The sequence below is a fragment of the Camelina sativa genome, chromosome 10, assembly GCF_030686135.1.
Source record: "Camelina sativa cultivar CO46 ecotype springtype chromosome 10, ASM3068613v1".
Classification (NCBI taxonomy): Eukaryota; Viridiplantae; Streptophyta; class Magnoliopsida; order Brassicales; family Brassicaceae; genus Camelina; species Camelina sativa.
The window spans coordinates 8,953,433-8,974,266 of record NC_141889.1 but is presented as its reverse complement, the minus strand read 5'-3'; the positions used below and the strand labels follow the sequence as shown (position 1 = coordinate 8,974,266).

General features: G+C 35.1%; 4 protein-coding genes across 11 annotated transcripts; all 4 read right to left on the bottom strand.

The window, feature by feature from the left end:
- Window positions 1-581: 581 nt before the first annotated feature.
- On the bottom strand, window positions 582-3,698 carry LOC104718192 (cysteine-rich receptor-like protein kinase 28). Its single transcript, XM_010435883.3, has 7 exons — window positions 2,495-3,698; window positions 2,272-2,403; window positions 2,086-2,198; window positions 1,789-1,999; window positions 1,461-1,704; window positions 1,216-1,372; window positions 582-1,133 (listed from the first exon to the last, which is right to left on the bottom strand). Exons 1-7 carry the CDS (start codon window positions 3,351-3,353, stop codon window positions 825-827), a joined length of 2,025 nt encoding a protein of 674 aa, XP_010434185.1. The 5' UTR covers window positions 3,354-3,698; the 3' UTR covers window positions 582-824.
- Window positions 3,699-3,924: 226 nt separating this feature from the next.
- Window positions 3,925-8,206, bottom strand: LOC104718191 (cysteine-rich receptor-like protein kinase 29). 7 transcript variants are annotated; one of them, XM_087469319.1, is made up of 10 exons: window positions 7,866-8,206; window positions 7,378-7,735; window positions 7,230-7,278; window positions 5,895-6,657; window positions 5,668-5,793; window positions 5,436-5,590; window positions 5,137-5,347; window positions 4,803-5,046; window positions 4,571-4,727; window positions 3,925-4,474 (listed from the first exon to the last, which is right to left on the bottom strand). In XM_087469319.1, the coding sequence occupies exons 4-10, from the start codon at window positions 6,352-6,354 to the stop codon at window positions 4,169-4,171; spliced, it is 1,659 nt and encodes a 552-aa protein (XP_087325445.1). In that variant the 5' UTR covers window positions 6,355-6,657; window positions 7,230-7,278; window positions 7,378-7,735; window positions 7,866-8,206; the 3' UTR covers window positions 3,925-4,168. The 7 variants fall into 7 exon arrangements, 4 of the variants coding, with proteins under 4 accessions (XP_087325445.1, XP_087325444.1, XP_087325443.1 ...); XM_087469318.1 differs by having other exon boundaries at window positions 7,230-7,281; window positions 7,866-8,147; XR_015568561.1 differs by lacking the exon at window positions 7,866-8,206 and having other exon boundaries at window positions 4,571-4,632; window positions 7,230-7,281; window positions 7,378-7,778.
- Window positions 8,207-9,376: 1,170 nt separating this feature from the next.
- On the bottom strand, window positions 9,377-14,335 carry LOC104718190 (lysine-specific demethylase JMJ28). 2 transcript variants are annotated; one of them, XM_010435880.3, is made up of 12 exons: window positions 13,359-14,335; window positions 13,117-13,262; window positions 12,552-12,657; window positions 12,314-12,446; window positions 12,076-12,139; window positions 11,372-11,972; window positions 10,945-11,274; window positions 10,330-10,752; window positions 10,167-10,239; window positions 9,992-10,077; window positions 9,794-9,913; window positions 9,377-9,699 (listed from the first exon to the last, which is right to left on the bottom strand). In XM_010435880.3, the coding sequence occupies exons 1-12, from the start codon at window positions 13,995-13,997 to the stop codon at window positions 9,601-9,603; spliced, it is 2,820 nt and encodes a 939-aa protein (XP_010434182.1). In that variant the 5' UTR covers window positions 13,998-14,335; the 3' UTR covers window positions 9,377-9,600. The 2 variants fall into 2 exon arrangements, with proteins under 2 accessions (XP_010434182.1, XP_010434181.1); XM_010435879.3 differs by having other exon boundaries at window positions 11,372-11,975; window positions 13,359-14,330.
- Window positions 14,336-17,189: 2,854 nt separating this feature from the next.
- LOC104718188 (uncharacterized) lies at window positions 17,190-19,363 on the bottom strand. Its single transcript, XM_010435878.3, has 7 exons — window positions 19,176-19,363; window positions 18,469-18,693; window positions 18,092-18,359; window positions 17,887-18,001; window positions 17,664-17,806; window positions 17,483-17,567; window positions 17,190-17,400 (listed from the first exon to the last, which is right to left on the bottom strand). Exons 2-7 carry the CDS (start codon window positions 18,595-18,597, stop codon window positions 17,319-17,321), a joined length of 822 nt encoding a protein of 273 aa, XP_010434180.1. The 5' UTR covers window positions 18,598-18,693; window positions 19,176-19,363; the 3' UTR covers window positions 17,190-17,318.
- Between the last annotated feature and the right edge of the window lie 1,471 nt (window positions 19,364-20,834).

Below are 20,834 nucleotides of genomic sequence, written 5' to 3'. Positions count from 1 at the left end.
TAGTTGATCAAGATTAGAATAATTAGAAGGTACGTAATACTATATTCCTATTGTACAAAGCTAGATGGTTTAACAAATTTAAAAAGAGAAATATAATAATGTGAAGCAAGTGGAGCAGTTGGCTTTGTATACGAAAGTTTTATTGGGAATATATATGTGCTTAGTTATTTTTAAAGCTATACTTGTTGTTGCCTTTGGCCGCCACATTGACTCATGTGGTCAAAGTATCGCACATTTGATTTGGATTGGTCTTCTCTTTATTTTATTGCACGTGACATTATTTTACATATCGTGATGTTTCAAACTGTACTCCTTTAATTGTTGTTTACTCGCCTAAGATCCATTAATAAGGCAACGTTAATTTTGTAGTAATCTTGTTGGCATGACTTTAAATTATTTCTAAGTGGATGCACTGGCATGTGTGGCACTAAAGCATATAATGAAGCTCTGCTCATACAATGCCAGATCGGTTTAAGAATTTACATTATTGATTCATTCAGTGGATTAGTTGATTATAAATGAAAAGTTACAAAAATATTAGTTTAATTGAGAGAATGTGGCTACTAGGCTTCATCTACTAATAAAGAAACATCACTCTCCATTTAAAAAATACTCCAAGGGTCCACAAAGCTTGGTCATAAATTCTATCGCTAGTTTATATGATTTTAATCATAATGAAATCGAATTCCGCTAATGACATATCACATATGTATGTGTATAGAAACTAAAGGAAAGAGCTATGAAGCCAAGACTATCTGAAAAAAAAAATCACAGAAACAAAACCCATTTATAGGCTTTCAGAGAAGAATTAAAGATTGAGCTCCCTAACGAGGAGATAACTCAGAAACAGTGACATCATTCGACGACATTAGTAACGTCTCTGTCGAAGAAGAAACATTCGAGGGCATGACACTACTCTCTACCACAAACGCAGGCCTAGAAGGCGTTGGGAGGGTATAAGAATCGCTGTTGAGCATAAGAGCAACCGAATCCATTGTTGGTCTAGTCGCTGAACTTTCTTGAACACATAAAAGACCAATGTGTATGCACCTCAAGATCTCGTTTCTTGATCCCGTAGTTAAACTAGCATCGATCACACTTAGTATAGTGTCGTCTTTCCAGCCTCTCCATACCTGACAAACAAACAGAATGATCACAACACGATGAACCAAACTGAAACCTCAAATATAATTACCGGTTTGGTTGTGTACTCACCCAACTAAGGAGATTTTCGGCATCTTCATCATTATTAGATCGACCATTGTTATTTCTCTTTCCCGTAATGATCTCAATGACTAATATACCGTAGCTGAAAACGTCTGTCTTCACCGAGAGTTGTCCGTGCATCGCGTATTCTGGAGCCATATACCCACTACAAGTCAAAATGAAATAACCGTTTTACATGAATTTACTTACTAAGTTAAATGAATTTATTAAGTAATTTAAATGAATTTACTAACTAGGTTCCTGCAATTCTGCTTGTGAATCGATTTGTCGAAGTTTGGTCTGTGTCAAAGAGTTTAGCTAAACCAAAATCTGCGATTTTCGGATTCATTCCTTGGTCCAAAAGAATGTTGCTAGCTTTAAGATCACGGTGAATTATCCGGAAACGAGAGTCTTCATGTAGATAAAGAAGTCCTCTAGCTACTCCTCCAATCATTTTGTATCGTGCTCCCCAATCCAAAAATTGACGCTTCTCAATATCTGCAACGGCACAAAGATTAACATAAGAGTGGAAAAAAGAATGGTAAGATCATATGGAGCTAGCAAATGGCGGGAAAAGATTACCGAAAATGAAATTGTCAAGACTAGCGTTCTTGATGAACTCATAGACAAGGATTCTTTCTTGTCCTTCTATGCAGAAACCTAAAAGCCTCACCAAGTTCCTATGTTGAAGCTTTGCAAGTAGTAAAATTTCGTTTTTGAATTCAACGTCTCCTTGTCCTGAAGTACACGATAATCTTTTCACCGCGATTTCTTGCCCACCAGACAACACACCCTAAAGACATGCGTAATCCTAATTTAATAAAAATCTCTCAAGACAATTCGAAGTTACAGTTTGGAAGTTTGCTGACAGAAACATACCTTATAAACTGAGCCAAATCCACCACGTCCAAGTTCGTTTTCTGGTGAAAAGTTATCTGTTGCTTCCTTTAAAGTTTCGAAGTTAACTAGCAGTGAATCTGAGAACTCATTCTCTGCAGTTGATCTAAGTATTAACAGCATATCCGTCATAGCAAGATAACATTAAAAACAAGAAGAACGTATTACCTTTGAATCTACCTACTGACTTGTTGTTCTTCTTCCAGTTCAAGGCCAAGCCTAGGAAACTTGCAAATACCACAATAAGAACTATTGGGATGATTATCGCGATAATGACTTTAGATCCACCCCTGCCCTTTCCTGCAATAAAACATTCACTGCCTTAAAATCTTAGAGATAGAAATTTCAAAAAACAACAGCAGAACACATTATTCAAGCATTTCTATGTTACCTGTTCTCTCAATTCTTGCAGCTGATGTTGGTGAGCCACCAGGTTGAATTGCAGGTGAATCAACGGGCTGAATTGCAGGTGGATCAGGCTCTAGATCGGCATCAAACTCATAGAACCTCCCAGTCTCAAATCTGAAGTTACAACTAGGAGAGAACCACCTAAGACCAATCTGACCATAACAACAACGTGGGATATTCTCAAACCCAAAAACTAAACAATCATTACAATCCTGTTCAGACAGATCCGGTGTACAATACGCACTTCCGTAGAATCTTCGGTGTCCCGTCGCACCCAAACCGCTCCCTTGAGCATATTTCCTATTCGGCCCACCAGCTGCTGCAATCCCTTTGAGTTTGTCCATCAGCTCTAGCTGCAGACGATCAAACTCATCTCTGTTTGCTGATGTATTTTTGCCCGCAATAAAAGACAGAGTTGGGGTCGTCTCTTTTCTTCCATAGATTGTCCTGTTCGAGTAACGAAACATACAGTGCGTGTACCATACAACAGCTTGTTTTGTCAGTGGACACTGCTCAGTGAGGTTTTTTGCAGCTGTCTGAATACAGCTGAGACAATCATCTCTTTTGACTTCTCTTCTACACAGACCAATTGCATAAGCTCTTTCTCCAGATGAGTCACCAGAAGAAAGGTTGTAGAAGCCATAAGCCTTGGGTGTGAGTGAAGAGAGAGAGGAGACAAGCCCATCCAGATTGCCGGCAAAATTGCTGTTGACCGTGAAGTTTCCTCCACGAGCTACACAGTTGAACCTTGGAGGAAACTCATAGGTATCCTTCTGAGCTAAGGCGATAAATGGTACAAATGTTAGGACACAAGCAAAGAAGAAAAAACTGACATGTTCCATTGCAGCTTGAAGCTTTTTTATTCTTCTGTAATCCTATGAGAAATCCCCATAACGTAATGCAGACTAAATATTGTAAAGGTCAATCTCACTTGACCTTGGAATCATTCAAAGCAGTGTGGTCTTTTGAACTGGTTCAAAATCGTACAGCAGAAAGAACACAACTTCTTGTGGTGGTCCAGGATAATAACAAATTCAAAGAATCAGAAAATGAAACCAACGACTTCAAGACTTCAAGACTTCAAGACTTCAAAGACTTCAAAGACAAAGACTTCAAAGACTTCAAAGACTTCAAAGACTTCAAAGAATTCAAAGACTTCAAAGACTTCAAAGACTTCAAAGAATCACAAAATTAAGTCAACGGTGTGAAAACGTTTATATATTCAAGACTTCTTTCCCCTCACGTACCAAGTACTTTCCCCTCACGTACCAGGAAGAAACTGAAAGTTCGATATAATTCCTTCAAATCAACTAGGAACTCTCTATCATCGTCTAAGCCAGTTTGTTTTACAATAACACTTCTATAGAAAATAATGGATTGCCTTTCAAGTCTCATTTTTTATATATGGACTCAGTAGAAAGTTTTCCCTTTTTCAATTTTCTGAACTTACTTACATATACACTATATCAAATTGTACCTTTAAAGAAATCTACAATTGATAAACTAGAAGAAGAAAACAATAAGACAAAGGAATAACGTATCTCACAGCTTCAGATGCGTGTTTATTCACAATAAGATCAAGCCAAGCTGCCTAAAAATTCACACAAACAAAATCCATTTCAAAGGCTTTCAGAGAAGAATCAAAAACATTTACAGACTAACGAGGAGATAACTCAGAAACAGTGACATCATTCGAGGACATATGTAACCCTTCCGTTGAAGAAGAAACATTCGAAGGCATGACACTCTCTAACACAAATGCAGGCCTCGAAGGCGTCGGAAGAGTAAAAGAATAGCTATTGAGCATGAGAGCAATGGTAGCCATTGTTGGTCTAGTTGCTGCACTCTCTTGAACGCATAAAAGACCAATGTGTATGCTTCTCAAGATCTCATTTCTTGATCCCGTGGTCAAACTTGGATCAATCACACTTAGTATAGTGTCTTCTCTCCAGCTTCTCCATACCTGAAAAAGAAAGAAGAAGAGAATCTCAAATTTTGTCAACAAGATGAACAATACTGAAACCCCAAATAATGGTTTGGTTTTGGATACTGTACTTACCCAACTAAGAAGATCTTCTGCATCTTCGTCATCATTAGATCCACCATTGTTGTTTCTCTTACCTGTAATGATCTCAATGACTAATACACCGAAGCTGAAAACATCTGTTTTTACTGAGAATTGTCCATGCATTGCGTATTCCGGAGCCATATACCCGCTATAAATTGAATTGATAACTAGTTTATACAGGTGTTTCTTGGATGTAATAAGTTAGTAAGAAAGATTCACTTACTAAGTTCCTGCAATTCTGTTTGTGAATCGATGTGTCATGGTTTGGCCTGTGTCAAAGAGTTTAGCTAATCCAAAATCTGCGATTTTCGGATTCATTTCTTGGTCCAAAAGGATGTTGCTAGCTTTAAGATCACGGTGAATTATCCGGAAACGAGAGTCTTCATGAAGATAAAGAAGTCCTCTAGCTACTCCTCCAATCATTTTGTATCGTACTCCCCAATCCAAAAGTTGACGCTTCTCAATATCTGCAATAGGCCAATGGCACAAAGATCAACCACAGTGTAGAAAAAAAGAATGGTAGCATTATACAGAGTAAAGGGCGGAAAAAAGTTTACCAAAGATGAAATGGTCAAGACTAGCGTTCTTGATGAACTCATAGACAAGGAGTCTTTCTTCTCCTTGTATGCAGAAACCTAAAAGCCTAACCAAGTTCCTATGTTGAAGCTTTGCAAGTAGTAAAATTTCGTTCTTGAACTCGATGTCTCCTTGTCCAGAAGTACCAGATAATCTCTTCACCGCGATTTCTTGCCCCTGAGAGAACACACCCTGAGGCATACATATCCCAAATTTGTAAATCTCTTAAATAAAGAAACCTAAGTTACCAGTAAGAAGCTATTTGGTCAAAGAAGCTAACCTTATAAACTAAACCAAACCCACCACGTCCAAGTTCATTTTCAGAAGAAAAGTTATTTGTTGCAGCCTTTAGAGTTTCAAAATGAACTAACAGCGAATCGGTGTTTGAGAACTCATCCTCGGCAATTGATCCCGACAAAGGCGATTTCCCAAGAACTGAATATGCAGATAGTAGTAGTTATCAAATTATAGTTCATCTTTTTTTTTAACAATATAAGAAGAACAGTTGTTACCTTTGACTCTATCTCCAGACTTGTTCTTCTTCCACTTCAAGACCAAGCATAGGCAAATTGCAAATGCAACAAGAACTATAGGGATGACTATCGCGATAATGACTTTAGATCCACCTTTGCTCTTTCCTGCGATAAACATTCACTGCCTTAATCTTAGAGACAGAAACATCTGCAGCTAGGGACAACGTTTGAAGCAGAAAACACAAACACATTTAACATATATGTACCAGTTCTCTCAGTTCTGGCAGACGACGTTGGTGAATCAGCAGGCTGAATTGCAGGTGGATCAGGCTCTAGGTCGGCATCAAACTCATAAAATCGCCACGTCTCAAACCGGAAGTTACAACTAGGACAAAACCACCGAAGACCAATCTCAGCATCACAACAACGTGGGATACTCTCAAACCCAAAAACTAGACAATCATTACAATCTTGTTCAGACAAATCTGGCGAACACTGGGCAGTTCCATAGAATCTCCGGTACCCCGCCGAAGCCGAACCGTTTCCTTGAGCGTATTTCCTATTCGGCCCACCAGCCGCTGCAATTCCTTTGAGTCTGTCCAATAGTCCTCTCTGCAGACGCTCAAAGTCATCTCTGTTTGCTGATATCACTTCATCCGCAATTAAAGACGTAGTGGGGAACGTCTCTTTTCTTCCATAGATTGTCCTGTTCGAGTAACGAAACATACAGTGCGTGTACCATACAACGGCTTGTTTTGTCAGTGGACACTGCTTGGTGAGGTTTCTTGCAGCTGTCTGAATACAGCTGAGACAATCATCTCTTCTGACTTCTCTTCTACACAAACCAATTGCATAAGCTCTTTCTCCAGATGAGTCTCCAGAAGAAAGGTTGTAGAAGCCATAAGCTTTGGATTTGAGTGAGGAGAGAGAGGAGACAAGGCGGTTGAGATTTCCAGCAAAAGTGCTGTTAGCTGTGAAGTTGCCACGGTCAACACAGTTGAAATCTGGATCAAACTCATAGGAATCAACCTGAGCAAAGGCATGAAATGGAACAAGCGTTAGGACACAAGCAAAGAAGAAGAAGATAACTCTGACATGTTCCATGGAAGCTTGAAAGAAAAAAACCCCAGTGTTTAATGAGTGTAGATATGGTAAAGGTCGATCAGATCAAATTTGACCTTAAAATCTTATTAAAAAGAAAGCAGTGTGTTCTTTCTATAAACTATTTCAAAATCTGACAGCCGAAAGAAGACAAGTTGCTGATCAAAAACAAATATAAAATTCAGTAGCAGACACAAGTGGACAACCTTTGTAAGGTTGTTTGGTCCTGCTGCATGATGATAGATTTACAAAATTTCAATATAAAATTCAGGAGTTGGTGCAGCGAATCAGGTCAACGATGTGAAATTGTTTTATTTTACATAAGAAGTGTTTATTTCTCACTTGTTTCCTCTCAACTCTAAAGTAACCAATATGAACCAAATAAGAAGTCTGAAACTTTAACAACTTGGAACTAAGACTAATCTTCCGTTAGTGAGAAATAAACTGAAAAAAACGTTGTCAAACTCAAATCCGAAGGGCTTGGGTGCATCAGAATATACCAGGACAAGAAATGTAATTGGAACTTCACTAGCTTCTTCATGGAGAAACCTACTACAATTTGCAAACCAGAAGCCAAGAAACAAATGTTAATTCTTTTAAGCACAGAAACATAACCCCAAACGTACTATAATGAAGAAAGTATCATACCTTATCACAACCCTTTGTTTGGAAATAACAACCCACAGAGTTCGAATCTCGCCATGGAAACCTCAGCACCCCAAAATTGAAGCCACGATTGACTCACGGCGGGAGGGAACATCAGAAGAAAGCAGAAGAAACACGCTGTGCATCTCTAAATAATCACGGCGACGTTAAAGATGATGAGCCAATTCGACGCCTTTGACTGTTCCCGTTTTCCAGAGCAGCTGTGTGGGGTAAGCTACATTGATTCATGGAATTTGAGAGCCCAAGTGCTCCCGGAATTTGTAGGGATAGTCAATAATCCAATCAGTGAAGACCAGTACGACCCGGACGTCGTTCGAACCAGCGACGACGGTGGATTAAGCTGTGAGAGAAAGAGTGAGGACGACGGTTTAGTTTATGAACTTAAAATTAACATCAGACCGGGTCCAAAAATGTAATAACTGGAACCGGTAACGATGAACTAACGTAAAACTAAATTGCGTGTTGTTTACCAACGGTTCGATTCATTTCAATTTCAGGATCCTTTTAATTTAGAATGTTGAGTTGTAAACCGAACTCTGGGATTCCCGGTTTGGTTTGAACTTATGGAAGAATGAAGATTGGTCGAAGAGGTAATTTAGAATGTTAAGAAGAACCAATGAAATGGATCAACAAGCCACAGAATATTTGACAGAAATTACATGAAACCAACAAGAAAGATCTTTGCATTATTATATGGGATTTGCTCTGTTTCTTGAAGATGCTCTGTTTCAAGTGTTTTCCATTTTTCTTTTGTAATATTAGAATCAATTCTTAGTGGTTTAATATATTGTTATTTTACTTGTTGTTTCGTAAACAGAACCAAAATAAATCATAACTTCATGTTAGAAGAACTTATGTTTCCGGAAAATGTGGGTCACTCTATTCTCATTCCTTCTTTGCTTGCAAGTTTCTCTTCTCTAGAGAGAGAGAGAGAGAGAGAGAGAGAGAGAGAGAGAGATTGAGGGGAGACACTCAGTATTTTAGGGATAAGACAAAAGTAGTCATATATATAGCTGTTTCAGGTTTTTTCATTTGTCTATATGAAAACTTCTCCGACTTCAAAAATACCATTCATTTAACAATGGTTTATATAAAAACTCTGCAAATGTTCGTTCCCTTTCATTTCAATTAAGGATCATTCTTTGCTTTCCTTACAAGGATCATTTCCCTAACAAACCCTTCCATTTAAAGTTGTCTATTCTTAATCGAGTTGATGATGATGATACGTGACTAAAAAGACAATCCGAGTCCACCATCCCTCAGAAAATAAAACTCAGGTTATAAGAAAAGGTTTAACTCAATGTTAGCTTTCACAAAGATGGCAAGATATCAAGGGTTGCTTCAAACCCGGGCTACTATGCTGTTAATCCGAAACTACCATAAACAGCCTGTTAAAGTTGTGTGGACGAAACCTGAAAATGGGTGGATAAAGCTTAACTTTGACGGATCAAGAGGAAGAGAAGGACAAGCCAGCATTGGAGGGATATTCAGAAACCACAAAGCCGAGTTCCTTCTTGGATACTCTGAATCCATAGGGGAAGCCACAAGCACCACGGCAGAGTTCGCAGCCCTCAAAAGAGGCCTCGAGCTGGTTCTGGAGAACGGATGGACGGATCTATGGCTCGAAGGAGATGCCAAGATCATAATGGATATCATCTCCAAGAGAGGGAGATTGAGATGTGAAGAGACAAAAAAGCATGTGAATTACATCAATGTGGTTATGCTTGAGCTGAGCAACTGCGTGTTGAGCCATGTTTACAGAGAAGGGAATCGAGTCGCTGATAAATTGGCTAAGTTAGGACATCAGTTTCAGGATCCTAAAGTCTGGAGGGTTCAGCCTCCAGACATAGTCTTACCAATTATCCATGACGATGCAAAAGGTAAGATTGTTCTTAGAACAAAATGAGCCCAAAAGAGTAAGTCTTTGTATATATCAATAGATTTTGTCAATAACAAGCCAGCTTATGTAAAAAAGAAAAACTTTTGTAACACCAAGATATATTCCACTTTATTATTCATAACCCAACAACAATCTGAATGGCAAATGAATTCATTTTGCTCTCTCTGTTCTTGTTTGTTTATTTCTATATATGTTTACATTCTACTACTCCTTACAACTGTAACTCAACAGCTTAATGCCTTACTCTTTCCAAGAAGAATTGGGTAACTATCAATGGCCAAGAATCAAGATTGCTACCTCTAGCTCTAGTTATATAATCTCGATGCACCAGTTGAATCTGAAGATGTGAGTTCCCGGATTTCCTTTACAGCTTCGCTAATTTTATGAATCGCCATTTTCTTCACCTGGTTATTGTGCAGCAATGTTAGTTTTACATAAACACACCACCACTCCTTTCTTAGTCAACCTTGTTTTAAAATTTAAACTAAAGGAACTCACCTCAATCTTATTTGCTTTCGTTTTGACGCTCTGAGGAAGTTGATTGAGCTCTTCCACTCGTTTAATTGATTCAGTAACATGCTCAGGTGACAGAAACTTCACAACCGCATTTACGCAAGACTAGCAAAAGTTATGTTAAAAGGTTAATAACTTTCTTATTACAAAAGAAGGAAAGAGTGTTTGATGTAAAAGTAATACCTTATTCTTTCTATTTTGGTATGGACATCCAGCAGGGACGATGACTGCTTCCCCAACACATTGATCAAAACTCCATGGTTCAACGTCTGAGCAAACAAAATAAGCAAGATGAATGAATTAAAGACATAATGAAATGGTAAGATAAAACTAGTAGAAATGAGGATATGATACTTACCAAACTCTTCCTTAAGCCTTTCTTTGTGGTACTCATCAAGATAATAACTCTGCTCAAGTAATGGATGATTCACCTGCAAAAATGATACATAACAAGAGTAATGATGGGCACAACAACAACTGATCTTTTGTAGAAGCGATCAAACCATCAACCTAAAACTTACGTTTTTTTTGCTGGAATCCATGGATTCTAGCTCGAGAGAGTGGTTATTAATATACTCGAGAAGTTTAGAAACATCTTGTTTCTGAAATACATCCCACCGGGCACCATAAGAGTTGCTTAGGCTTTCTTCTTCACAAGAGTCGTTGCAAATTTCTCTTTCCTCTGCTTCAAACTTAGTGCCTCTGCATTTAGCGCCTAAACAGTGTTGTGAAGATTCTGAATCAGAACTGGGATAGCCATCCAACCAATCTCTCTGAGCATATGCCTCAGACCTATCTCGTTTCTTTCCCTTATCAAATCTACTCTCCCTCACCTGCTCTGGGTTTTTAGATCTTACTCTTCCAATATTTTTCATAAGCTTTCTTATCCTACAAATCTGTTTAGTGGATACATGTGTTTCTGTGACATATAACAAGATATCAACCTGCAGAGCAAATCAAAGGTTGAGAAAAATATAAGTAGATCTGAAAAGTTAAACCAGAAAAGTGAAAGGAAATTTAACTGACCACAGTGTTACTACGTTAGCTAACAATCCGTATAAATTTTCAATTTGTAAAGCTAGGAAAGTGTGAAATAAGGGATGGCTCTTCCAAATGGAAGGATTACGAAAACTTACCATGTCACAAGTTTCGAACCCTAACTTCCTCACAGAATCAGGCAGTGCATATTCTTCACCACTCCTGTATGAAATATGGAGGCATGGACCAAAATCAGGTGTTTGTACAGTGTCAGGTAGGTTGGCTGCGATATTTAGTAGTCCGCTCTTTGGATCCATGTAGTGTGAAATTGGTAAAATATTCAGTATTTCAGCATAATGATTTGGGAACTGTTCTTTAAACAATGAAGACGAAAGCCATCCCTCCAGCTTCAGCCTTTCTTGACAAGTATTAGTCTCAGCCTTTCCTCTCAAAGAGCCCAAAAAAAATTGCTTTACGCCAATTTCTACCTGTCATTGAATAAGAATTAGACCAATTGAGAGATTAAAGGGTATTAAAATCAAGAAAGAGAGCGCACCAGTAACATCAAAGAACACAAGGACATACCTCAAACCAATCCATACAATCGGTAGTATTGCCAGTTTTGCTGTTTATGGTCATAAGATAGCAACAGAACATGGCTACTGGATCCCAGTTCAGGCTTAAACCACCCTTTAACACACTACGAACTACTACAGGATGGCCTTTACTCCAGTGTGTCTGAAAGTGTTCGAGATTGTTTTGTTGAAATTCCATCACTGTGGGGTAGTATAAAAAGTTACCAGTTCCGTCTTCTCTTCTCTTAGATGCTTCTTTCAAGTTACTATCACTACTACTAGATTGCGTTTCCATTCCATGACAAAATGGACATCCAAAGAATTTATCCAAGACTTCAGGCAACTCATAGCAACTGACTACTTCCTCTGCACTGATTTCTAACTTGCTTGTCAACTCCAGAGACAATAGACTCAGTGAAAGGTTATTGCTGCATCCTTTGACTTCTTTCCGCTTACAATCTGATAGAGATTTTATACCATTCAAGCATTTAACTGACCCAACCATTCTAGATAAGCTCCCTTGACTCTGATCTTGGTCAGAACTTAGCCTGAGAACTGAGGAACTGCGGGTGCACCTTTTTTTCAAATCCACAGCAGCAGAGTTGTCACTGCTGCTACTCAGACAAGTATTCAACGAAGTAATCAGAAGAAGAAAAAAAAACACAATATGTGAACACTTAACAGTAGAAGGGAATAAGGTAGCAAAGTAAGCACCAGAGCTGTTGATCATCAGAGGTTGATTCAGAGCTATGTATTTGAGGTTCAGCTGGATTTCCCCCTATCACGAATTTGAAAAAAAAAAAAAAGAATCAAACATATGAGCGAATTTAACTTAATAGAACCGTAGGATCCAAAAAAGAAAGAACCTGAATAAAGCATCTAATTATGGTTGTTCCTGTCCTTAACCAAGCAAGCTATCTTAAGAAAATATTTGGCAAAAACTATTAAACACCTTTCTTTTCTGCGTCATTCTCCACCTCTACTTTGTGTTCTGCATTGATTTTTTTTAGTACTGGAAGAAGCATGCACACCGCATAATGCAGATGCAAAACCCTGTCAATATCACTCCTGACACTCTGAGAATCCTGGAACATTTTATAGAGTAAACAACTTTGTGTCACAAATTATCTGAAGAAAGAAAAATAAACCATGTAAAATCTTTACGCTAAGGAACTATCAGATATTCAGACCTTACATTCAGTGACTCCAGACATAGTGACTGAGCAAACCTTGCACCTACATGATCCACAGCATACAGGGCATTTTCCCTCAACTTCTTCTCTCGATCCCTTGTTCCTGATTTATTCCAAGCCAAAAATCAGTACGATGAATGCTTCTAACCAATTAGTAGATCAAAACCAGATAACTTAATAGCAAAATCAGAAACAATAAAACTACAGAAGCAATCTCAAGTGAAACTATTGAAGCATGAAACTGCAGGAAAGAGTATCTCATGTTATTACATCCTAACATTTACGCCACATATTATCAGGGAAGTAAAAACGAAATTCGAGCAAGCTCTCCTCCAAAGTGGAAAGAGAATACTCTGAATGCACATAAAACAGAACAAACATTGCAATTCAGCAGCTACCATAGGTGAATAGATAAGCCTCAAGATGTCTTCGGTCCACAAAACGACTGATATCGTTAAGGAGATTCCTAATTATAACTATCCTCTTCATGTAACTCTCTAACTAGATACAGAGGATTAGACTCTAATGTGAACAATCCATCAGCAAAAAGGAAAGACCATACCTTTTTTCAATACAATCAATGCAAAAGAACTCTCTTTCACAACTCAAACAACTAATCAAATCCCCAAATCCTCTTGTTCCACACCAATGACACCTCTTCTTCTTCTCCTTCTTTCCACTAACCAAATTCCCCTTGAAAGGAACCACCTTGACAAAAACAATCACACAAAACCCAAATAAGAAGACTAAAAAAAGAAACTAACTGGATACACACAAAGTGTAAAACTTTAAGCTTCTCGTTACCTGCATTTTGCCAACAGGCAAAGGTTCAATGTTCTTAGACCTAAACCTTCGTTTAGCAACCGAAATTGGCTCTTCACCAACTTTAACATCACAAGGAGAAGACACATTACTTGTAGTCGGAGAAGGTGGTGAAATCGCCATCACACCATTAGGAAGAACCCTCGTTAACTCTTCTCCAACAAATTCACCAAACCCACCATTACTACTGGTCACCTTCTTCGTCTTCTTCTTCTGATTCGGCAACCTCTTCCTCTTCTCAACTTCTCTCTTCAGCACCATCCTAATCAAATCCAGCTGCAAATCCCCTCTCTTCAGCTTCATCTTCTTAACAGCTTCATCCATAGCCTCTGCTTCACCCATAACTCGCTTCCTCTTAGATTTCCCCGATCTCTTAGCCCTAATTCTGTTTTCGCTAGGCTCGATCTCAGAACACGCCGCTTCGTCTCCTCCTCCTCCTCTTCTTGATCTAACGAGCTTCATCGACTCTGAAGCTTTCTGCTTACTCCGCTTTAAGCTCTGAGAAGAGTGATGAGCCTCGCACATCTTTTTACCCTCTAAAGCTCGTCTCTTGCACCTCCATTGCTTACCATCGGAGCGGTTGCAACGAAACTCGTCTGGAACGGTCTCGATCTCCGACATTCTTCAAAGACCCGAAATTTATCTGAATTCGGGTGAGAAATTCCCGGTGGAGTCTCTCCGGAGTTAGTGATCTGAAACCAGAGACGACGAAGTTGTAGTCAGAGAGAGGGAGAGAGAGAGAGAGAAAGGCGAAAAGGCAAAGTGTTTTTATTTGCAGAGTCGAAGAAGTGGCAGAATGGTAAATTAGTGTAGAACGAGAGTCTTGTTTTGGTAACGTAAGATCGCAAATATCGAGAGGAATAGAGGATCTTCAGTTTTTCAGTTACCCCTCTCTCTGGTCTTTTTTTTTTTTTTTTTTTTTTTTTTTCTTTCTTTTGTGTATTTTGGTTTCTTAATTCTACAATACTACTAGTTTGCTAGTATTTATAAGAAGATAAAATCTTTATTAGGTTTTTCTCTATCTACTTAATATTTTGATAGTTTTCTAATTATTAATAATTGTTTTTAACAAAAAAAGTAATATTACATTAATTTTTATTTGACTATACATAAATGTAATATATTTTATGACAGAAAATAACACTAGTTTCATATAAATATTTAGTCAATTGCGCATAGATTTAATATATTACGTGTCAAAAAATAATTAATAACTTTGTATAAATCTTTGACTGATTAGATTCAAAGTACTACGGGACAAAAAAAAGAGTTTGATATACTACTATCCAAAAAGTGTAACGTACACCCGGTTTAGGCGTTACAAAAAATAACACTAGTTTTACATGAATTTTTTTACTAATTACACATAGATTGAAATATTACGCAATAAAAAGTAACGTTTTTCTTACATATAATTTAAGTTGATTTCACATATATTTGATTCTACGCGTCAAAATGTAACGATAGTTTCATATAAACTTTTGACTTATTACACATAAATTGAAATAGAAGATGACAAAAAATAACTCTAACAGTAGTTGTACTTTGTTATAAATATGCTCTTGGTAAATATTTTAAATTATTCATTCCTATAAAATATTTCTTTCATATATTATTGTTTATATTTAACTAGATTAGGCCCGCGTATTAACGCGCATATAAGAAAAATTTGTGAAATTTTAAGTTGTATTCAAAATATTAATTTTGTTTCATATTGAATCCACTTTTTGTGTCATATTGAATCCAATGGATGAGAATTATTTTATTATTTCATCTAACGCTTGAAACTTATTAATGATCTAACAATTGCAAGTCTTTTTCCTTCAAATAAACGTGTCTTTTCGTCATAGTCCATGTTTTAAAAATCGCACCTTTTAATTGTTGCATCTATTCGTCGTGCCCCATCTTTTAAAAATTGCACCTATTTATTTTTGCACCTCTTTGATTCACACCTATATGTTTTAGACCTTTTTATTTACAAATTTTTGTTTATTATATATAAACTTCTATGGAATACAAAAACAATTTTCGAATTTATCGTTTTCAGAGTATTTTTAAAAGTAAAAAATAAAATCAAAGAATTGTTTTATTAGAGTGTGTTTTGAATTAACCTGCTTCAATCTCTATATCAAGGTATGTTTATAAACTTGTTAGTGTCCATTCTGAAAAATTGATTTTGTTCCCTCCTCCATTTCGTTCTCATATATAGATTATAGATTATTGTTTAAGTGCTATGTTTGTATATATGATGTCGGTTACATAATTTAATCAAGATAGCATTTACATTTAATTTCTTCAAGTTAAAGTAGACTAACAAAATGACATGAGATCAATATCTATAGCACAAAGTGGCGTAATTTTTTTTTTAATATGGGTTTGTTCCGTTTCGTAGCGACCAAAATTGCTTTATAATAAGTTTTTGGAAACTTTGCTCTCACTTGTTTAGATTTGATAAGTGTTGCGATCACATGAATTACTAAGTTTGAAAACTAATGTTTATATAATAACATAATATTGAATACACTATCAAATCATTCACCCATTGAAAAACTTAAGAAAATTACACTAATTTCTTATTTTTTTTTATATTATGTTAATCACTAATTTTAACACTTTTTTTTCAGCAACACTAATTTTAACATATTAAACCTCTTTATACTTTAATCAGTTTTCTGTATAAATTTCTTTTTACTATATGATTACAATAAATAATAATTGCAAATATTTTCTTTATTAATTGCACATATTTTCTTATTGAAATTAGTAATTTAATAGATAACTTTCCTATTAGAATTAGTGATATAATAGATTACTTTTGGTTTTATATACCTTTTAAAAATATTACTTGTAATCCTTTTATTTTTAGGATTTTTTAATTTTCCTAATAATTATTAAATAATTTTTTTTTTCACACATGTCAAAACATTATCGATATACTTGACACCTGTCGCAACTATATGAATTACTAACTTTGAAAACTAAAGTTTATATAATAAAATATAATATTTTTAATTAAAATGAGTATTTTCACCTTTATACTATTAAGAACAATAGTTAATTTTGGCAAAAAATATTCAAAATTTAGAGTATGACTAAAGTCGGACCTGGACATATGTGCGAGGTTGTTTTCAAACGCTAAGTTTCATTTTTGTGATTTTTTAATTTTTGTTGTTGCTTTGATGGGGTAATAATTTATGTAAAAATTGTAAATAAAGTTAAATTGATTTTAATTGTAAATTAATTTTAGGGGTTTTGTAAAGGTTGTATTTGAAGTTTTTAAAGAATAGTAGAAAACATATTGTCAATTTAAATTAGAAGAAGTAATTAATGTTTGTAGTTTGTATTAGTGGTGCATATAGTATCTACGAGAAATATTGTATATACTTTAAATTTGTAATTATATTTGTTGGCCCATTATGATAGAGGGTGAAAATGAATCGTCATGATGTTGTTGTATTTCCGGCCATATTTAAACCATCATTGTTTCTAAATTTTTTAAAAATACAGTGTGTGGAAAAAACTTTTAGTTAAGTTTATATATTAATAGAAAATAATTGTTGGTGTTAAATTGACTAAAGGGACGGTTTAACCTGATATGATTATAAGAAAATTTGGTTAATCTAACCTTCCATGACTAGATGAAAGTGTTAATGCCTCAATGTATTTTTTTTTATATCTGAGTTGTTTCCTAATATTTATTATTGGTTATATGGTACTTCTCGAGTTCATTCGTACGATATGATTTGATTGTCCTAACTATTTTTTAGTTTTGTAGCTATTATATTACCATTTTACTAAGTAACCAGAACATAATTTAGTAACACTAGTGATAGAGAGCATAGAGAAGTAATTAGTTGTCATACAAAAGTCACATTACAGAGAACTTTAATAGTAGATAATATGAACCTTAGTTTCACTTAAAACATACACCCTAAAAACTTGCTAGCCAATCGATTTAGAACTTGAAGATTCGTCTTGATTTTTCAATTGTTGGTTTAGATGATACCTCCCAGCAAATTCAGAGCTGCAATTTTTTGAATTTAGTTAGTGTGTATTTAACGTATGAATAAATTTGTAAGTAAGCAAATAGTACTATGATAACTTACATTGCTTTATGATTTTTGAGTCCTGCAAATTCTGGATTAATATAGATCCTTGATGAGCCATAAGTATTAACAATACATGGTGTACCTAGCAATGTTAAATATATTTAAGATTTAGGTTTGTATTTGTTTTAATATAAAAAAAGTTGTATAAGACAATAATGAATTACATTTTTTAAAATACCTTTCAATTCAACAATTTTCCAGAAACGAAAGACACTAAACACTGGCTTAGATTTAAATGTGAGATGGTAATTTTTTGATTTCCACATTCTCATGAAATATGAAGCATAACCTCCCATTGCATGACACTTGAGAGTTTCATTCCTACATGTATATTATATCATTAGCATCTGTCCAAGGATAACAACTGTTCTCTAATGGTTCATATAAATATGATGACTTACCTCCCATTTAAAAGTTTGATAACAACACCTTCACAATGGTTGGTCCGTCCATCTTCAGGAACGACACTTACTTCTTCAATAATTTCAGAGACCTCTATTATACATCCACACACATCTGTCATGGATAACCGACGGAGTAAAGTTTTAAAAAGATTTACTACTAACTACTAACAATTAGAAGAAATCAAATCTGAACATAACTGACCGAAAGTAACACCATCATTTACTCTTGCATGATTTATATCTGCAAAATCTTCAAAGCGAAAATAATTTTTGCAAGTAATCGGCTGAACTAGATTCATTTTTGTCTTCTCCCAAACCTTTATTTGGTAAGGATGAGTTGTGTTTCTTTCTTTTAGGGTTGGCTTGATGACTTTGAAATCACTTAAGGAATACCATTCACCATCTTTAATAAATCTTGGTATTTCATATTCAAACTGAGTAAACACAATTGTGGCTTCAATTGTGTCACCCTTCAAAAAAAAAGCAATTTCTTACAACCAAAACTTAAATCAAACACCTAATTTATAGAAAATTTCTTTAAACATAGGAGTGAAGTTTGACATTGAGTATTGATTTTACCTTTTCATCTGCGAGGAGCAACACCTTTTTGGTGAAAAACTCACAAAGAACCCAAGTACTTAAAACCTTAGCTTGTATGATCCAATTTTTCCGTCTTGGATGTAGATCGGAGATGTAGTTGAGTTCCATGATCACTCAGAGATGTAGTTTGATAACAACACTATCGCAAAGGTTGGTTCATCCGTTTTAAGAAACGACACTTACTTCTTCATCAATTTCAGGGACCTATATTATGCATCCACACACATCTCTCATGGACAACCGACAGAATTATAATTTTTAAAGATTTAATACTAACTACAACCAATTAGAAGAAAACAAATCTGAACACAATTGACTGAAAGTAACGCCTTCATTTGCTCTTGCATGGTTTGTATCTACAAAATTTTCCAAGCGAAAATAATTTTTGCAATTTATTGGATGAATTAAATTGATTCTTGTCTTCTCTCAAACCTTTCTTTGGTAAGGATGAGTTGTATTCTTGTTTTTATTATGGTTGGTTTAATGACTTTAAAATAACGAGGAATACCATTTACCATCGTTAGTATATCTTAGAATTTCATATTCAAACTGAGTAAACACAATTGTGGCTTCGATTGTGTCAACTTTAAAAAAAAAAATTAAAATCAAAACTTAAATAAAAATCGAGTTTATAAAAAAAATCTTTTAAAATGGGAGCTAACTTTAAGAGTAAGTATTGATTTTACCTTTCCATCTGGGAGGAGCAACATTCTTTTGACGAAAAAATCACAAAGAACCCGAGTACTTAAAATCTTAGCTTGTATGGCCCAATTTTTCCGTCCCGAATGTAGATTAGAGATGTAGTTCCGTTAACATAGAGCTCGTCATGTAAAAACATGGTCTTGGTAAGTGTCCCTGATTTTTATTTATGGTCATAGCAAAACCAACAGCTAATAACAATTGTTCTACGCATTTTAAAATGAAATTTTGTGTATGACGGAGTTAACAATACCCTCGGAATCAAGACTTATCACCAATTCTATCACATGTAATAATAATAACTTTCAAAAAAAAATTATGTCATTTGTTTAATCGGTAACCTTCTACCATTCATTAGCACTCCTCTTACATCTATGTTTCTAAGTAGCATAACAGGGCATCATACCTTAGACCTAATACTACGATTTGGAATTTCTAACATCTTTATATTGGTTAAGAACTTCGGAGTCAACACATGATTGATGACAGAGCGAAGATTAGATATATTAATATATAGAATATGAACTTAAGTATATATGTTATTCACATACAATCATAGTAAGTTGTAGTATTATTTAAAATATTTTAAAGAAGCGTAAACGTTAAATATTGAAAACTGTACTAACTACTTAATTGATCTAACATATACTCATTGATAATACCCACATCCTCATTGGTTGGTCACAAATTAGCTCTCTATTGGAAGAATTTAATTTGGATTTTTTTCATTCTTCAAATTTTTGGAATCTCCTTAAACTTGTCTATTTATTGCTTCAATTGGATCATTAGCATCAGTTATTAAAAACTCATCTTAAATATCAATCTTAATTTCTCCATTATTAGGCTCTGATAATTTTCCATCACCAACAAGAAGAATCTACTCTAAAAATTCCTTTATATCCTTAGCAGCAATAGAACTCAAATCAGGAGAAATGCATACCTTACAAATTATCCTAGATATAAGAAGCGTTTAATGAAGTCATACATATTTTTGCCCATTTACCACCTTGAATGAGGGACAATACATGTCTGAAATCAACTTCAAAGACAAAAACTTTACCACCAAAAAATTTGTTTCGTTTAATAATATCATACAAATTTCTATCCAGTGACTCAAACAATGTTTCCTTTTAAACAATATAGATAAAAGGCATACCAGATCTTTTGTCAGGTTTTAAAATTTTCGCGTATGATCACGCAGAAAAACGGAAACTGGTTCATGTTACTTATATTTAATATTTGCAATGTTTTAAATATCATTTGGTCATAAATTTTTGGTGGTGTTTTATTAGACATGAAATGTATAAAAAAAGACTTAAGAAGACGCATTTAGAAACATTAGCATTTTCAAAATCTTGCGTTTGAATAGTTTGGACACAATACCATAAGATATGTACTGTACTTTTGTTTGTAAAGATTTTGTTGGGATTTTAGTTTAAGTTTTGATTATATAAACGAAAAGTATAAAATTAATAGTGTTTTGCTTTTAATTATATACTCTTTTAGCCAAAATCTTCGTTTAAATGGGAAAAAAAAAGTAAAAGAATCTATGCTCTTGTACTTGGATTCATGTTCTCTACTTGACATCAAACACCAACTTTGTATAAGTTGCCACTTTCCACTATTATCAATTACTAACAAGGTGG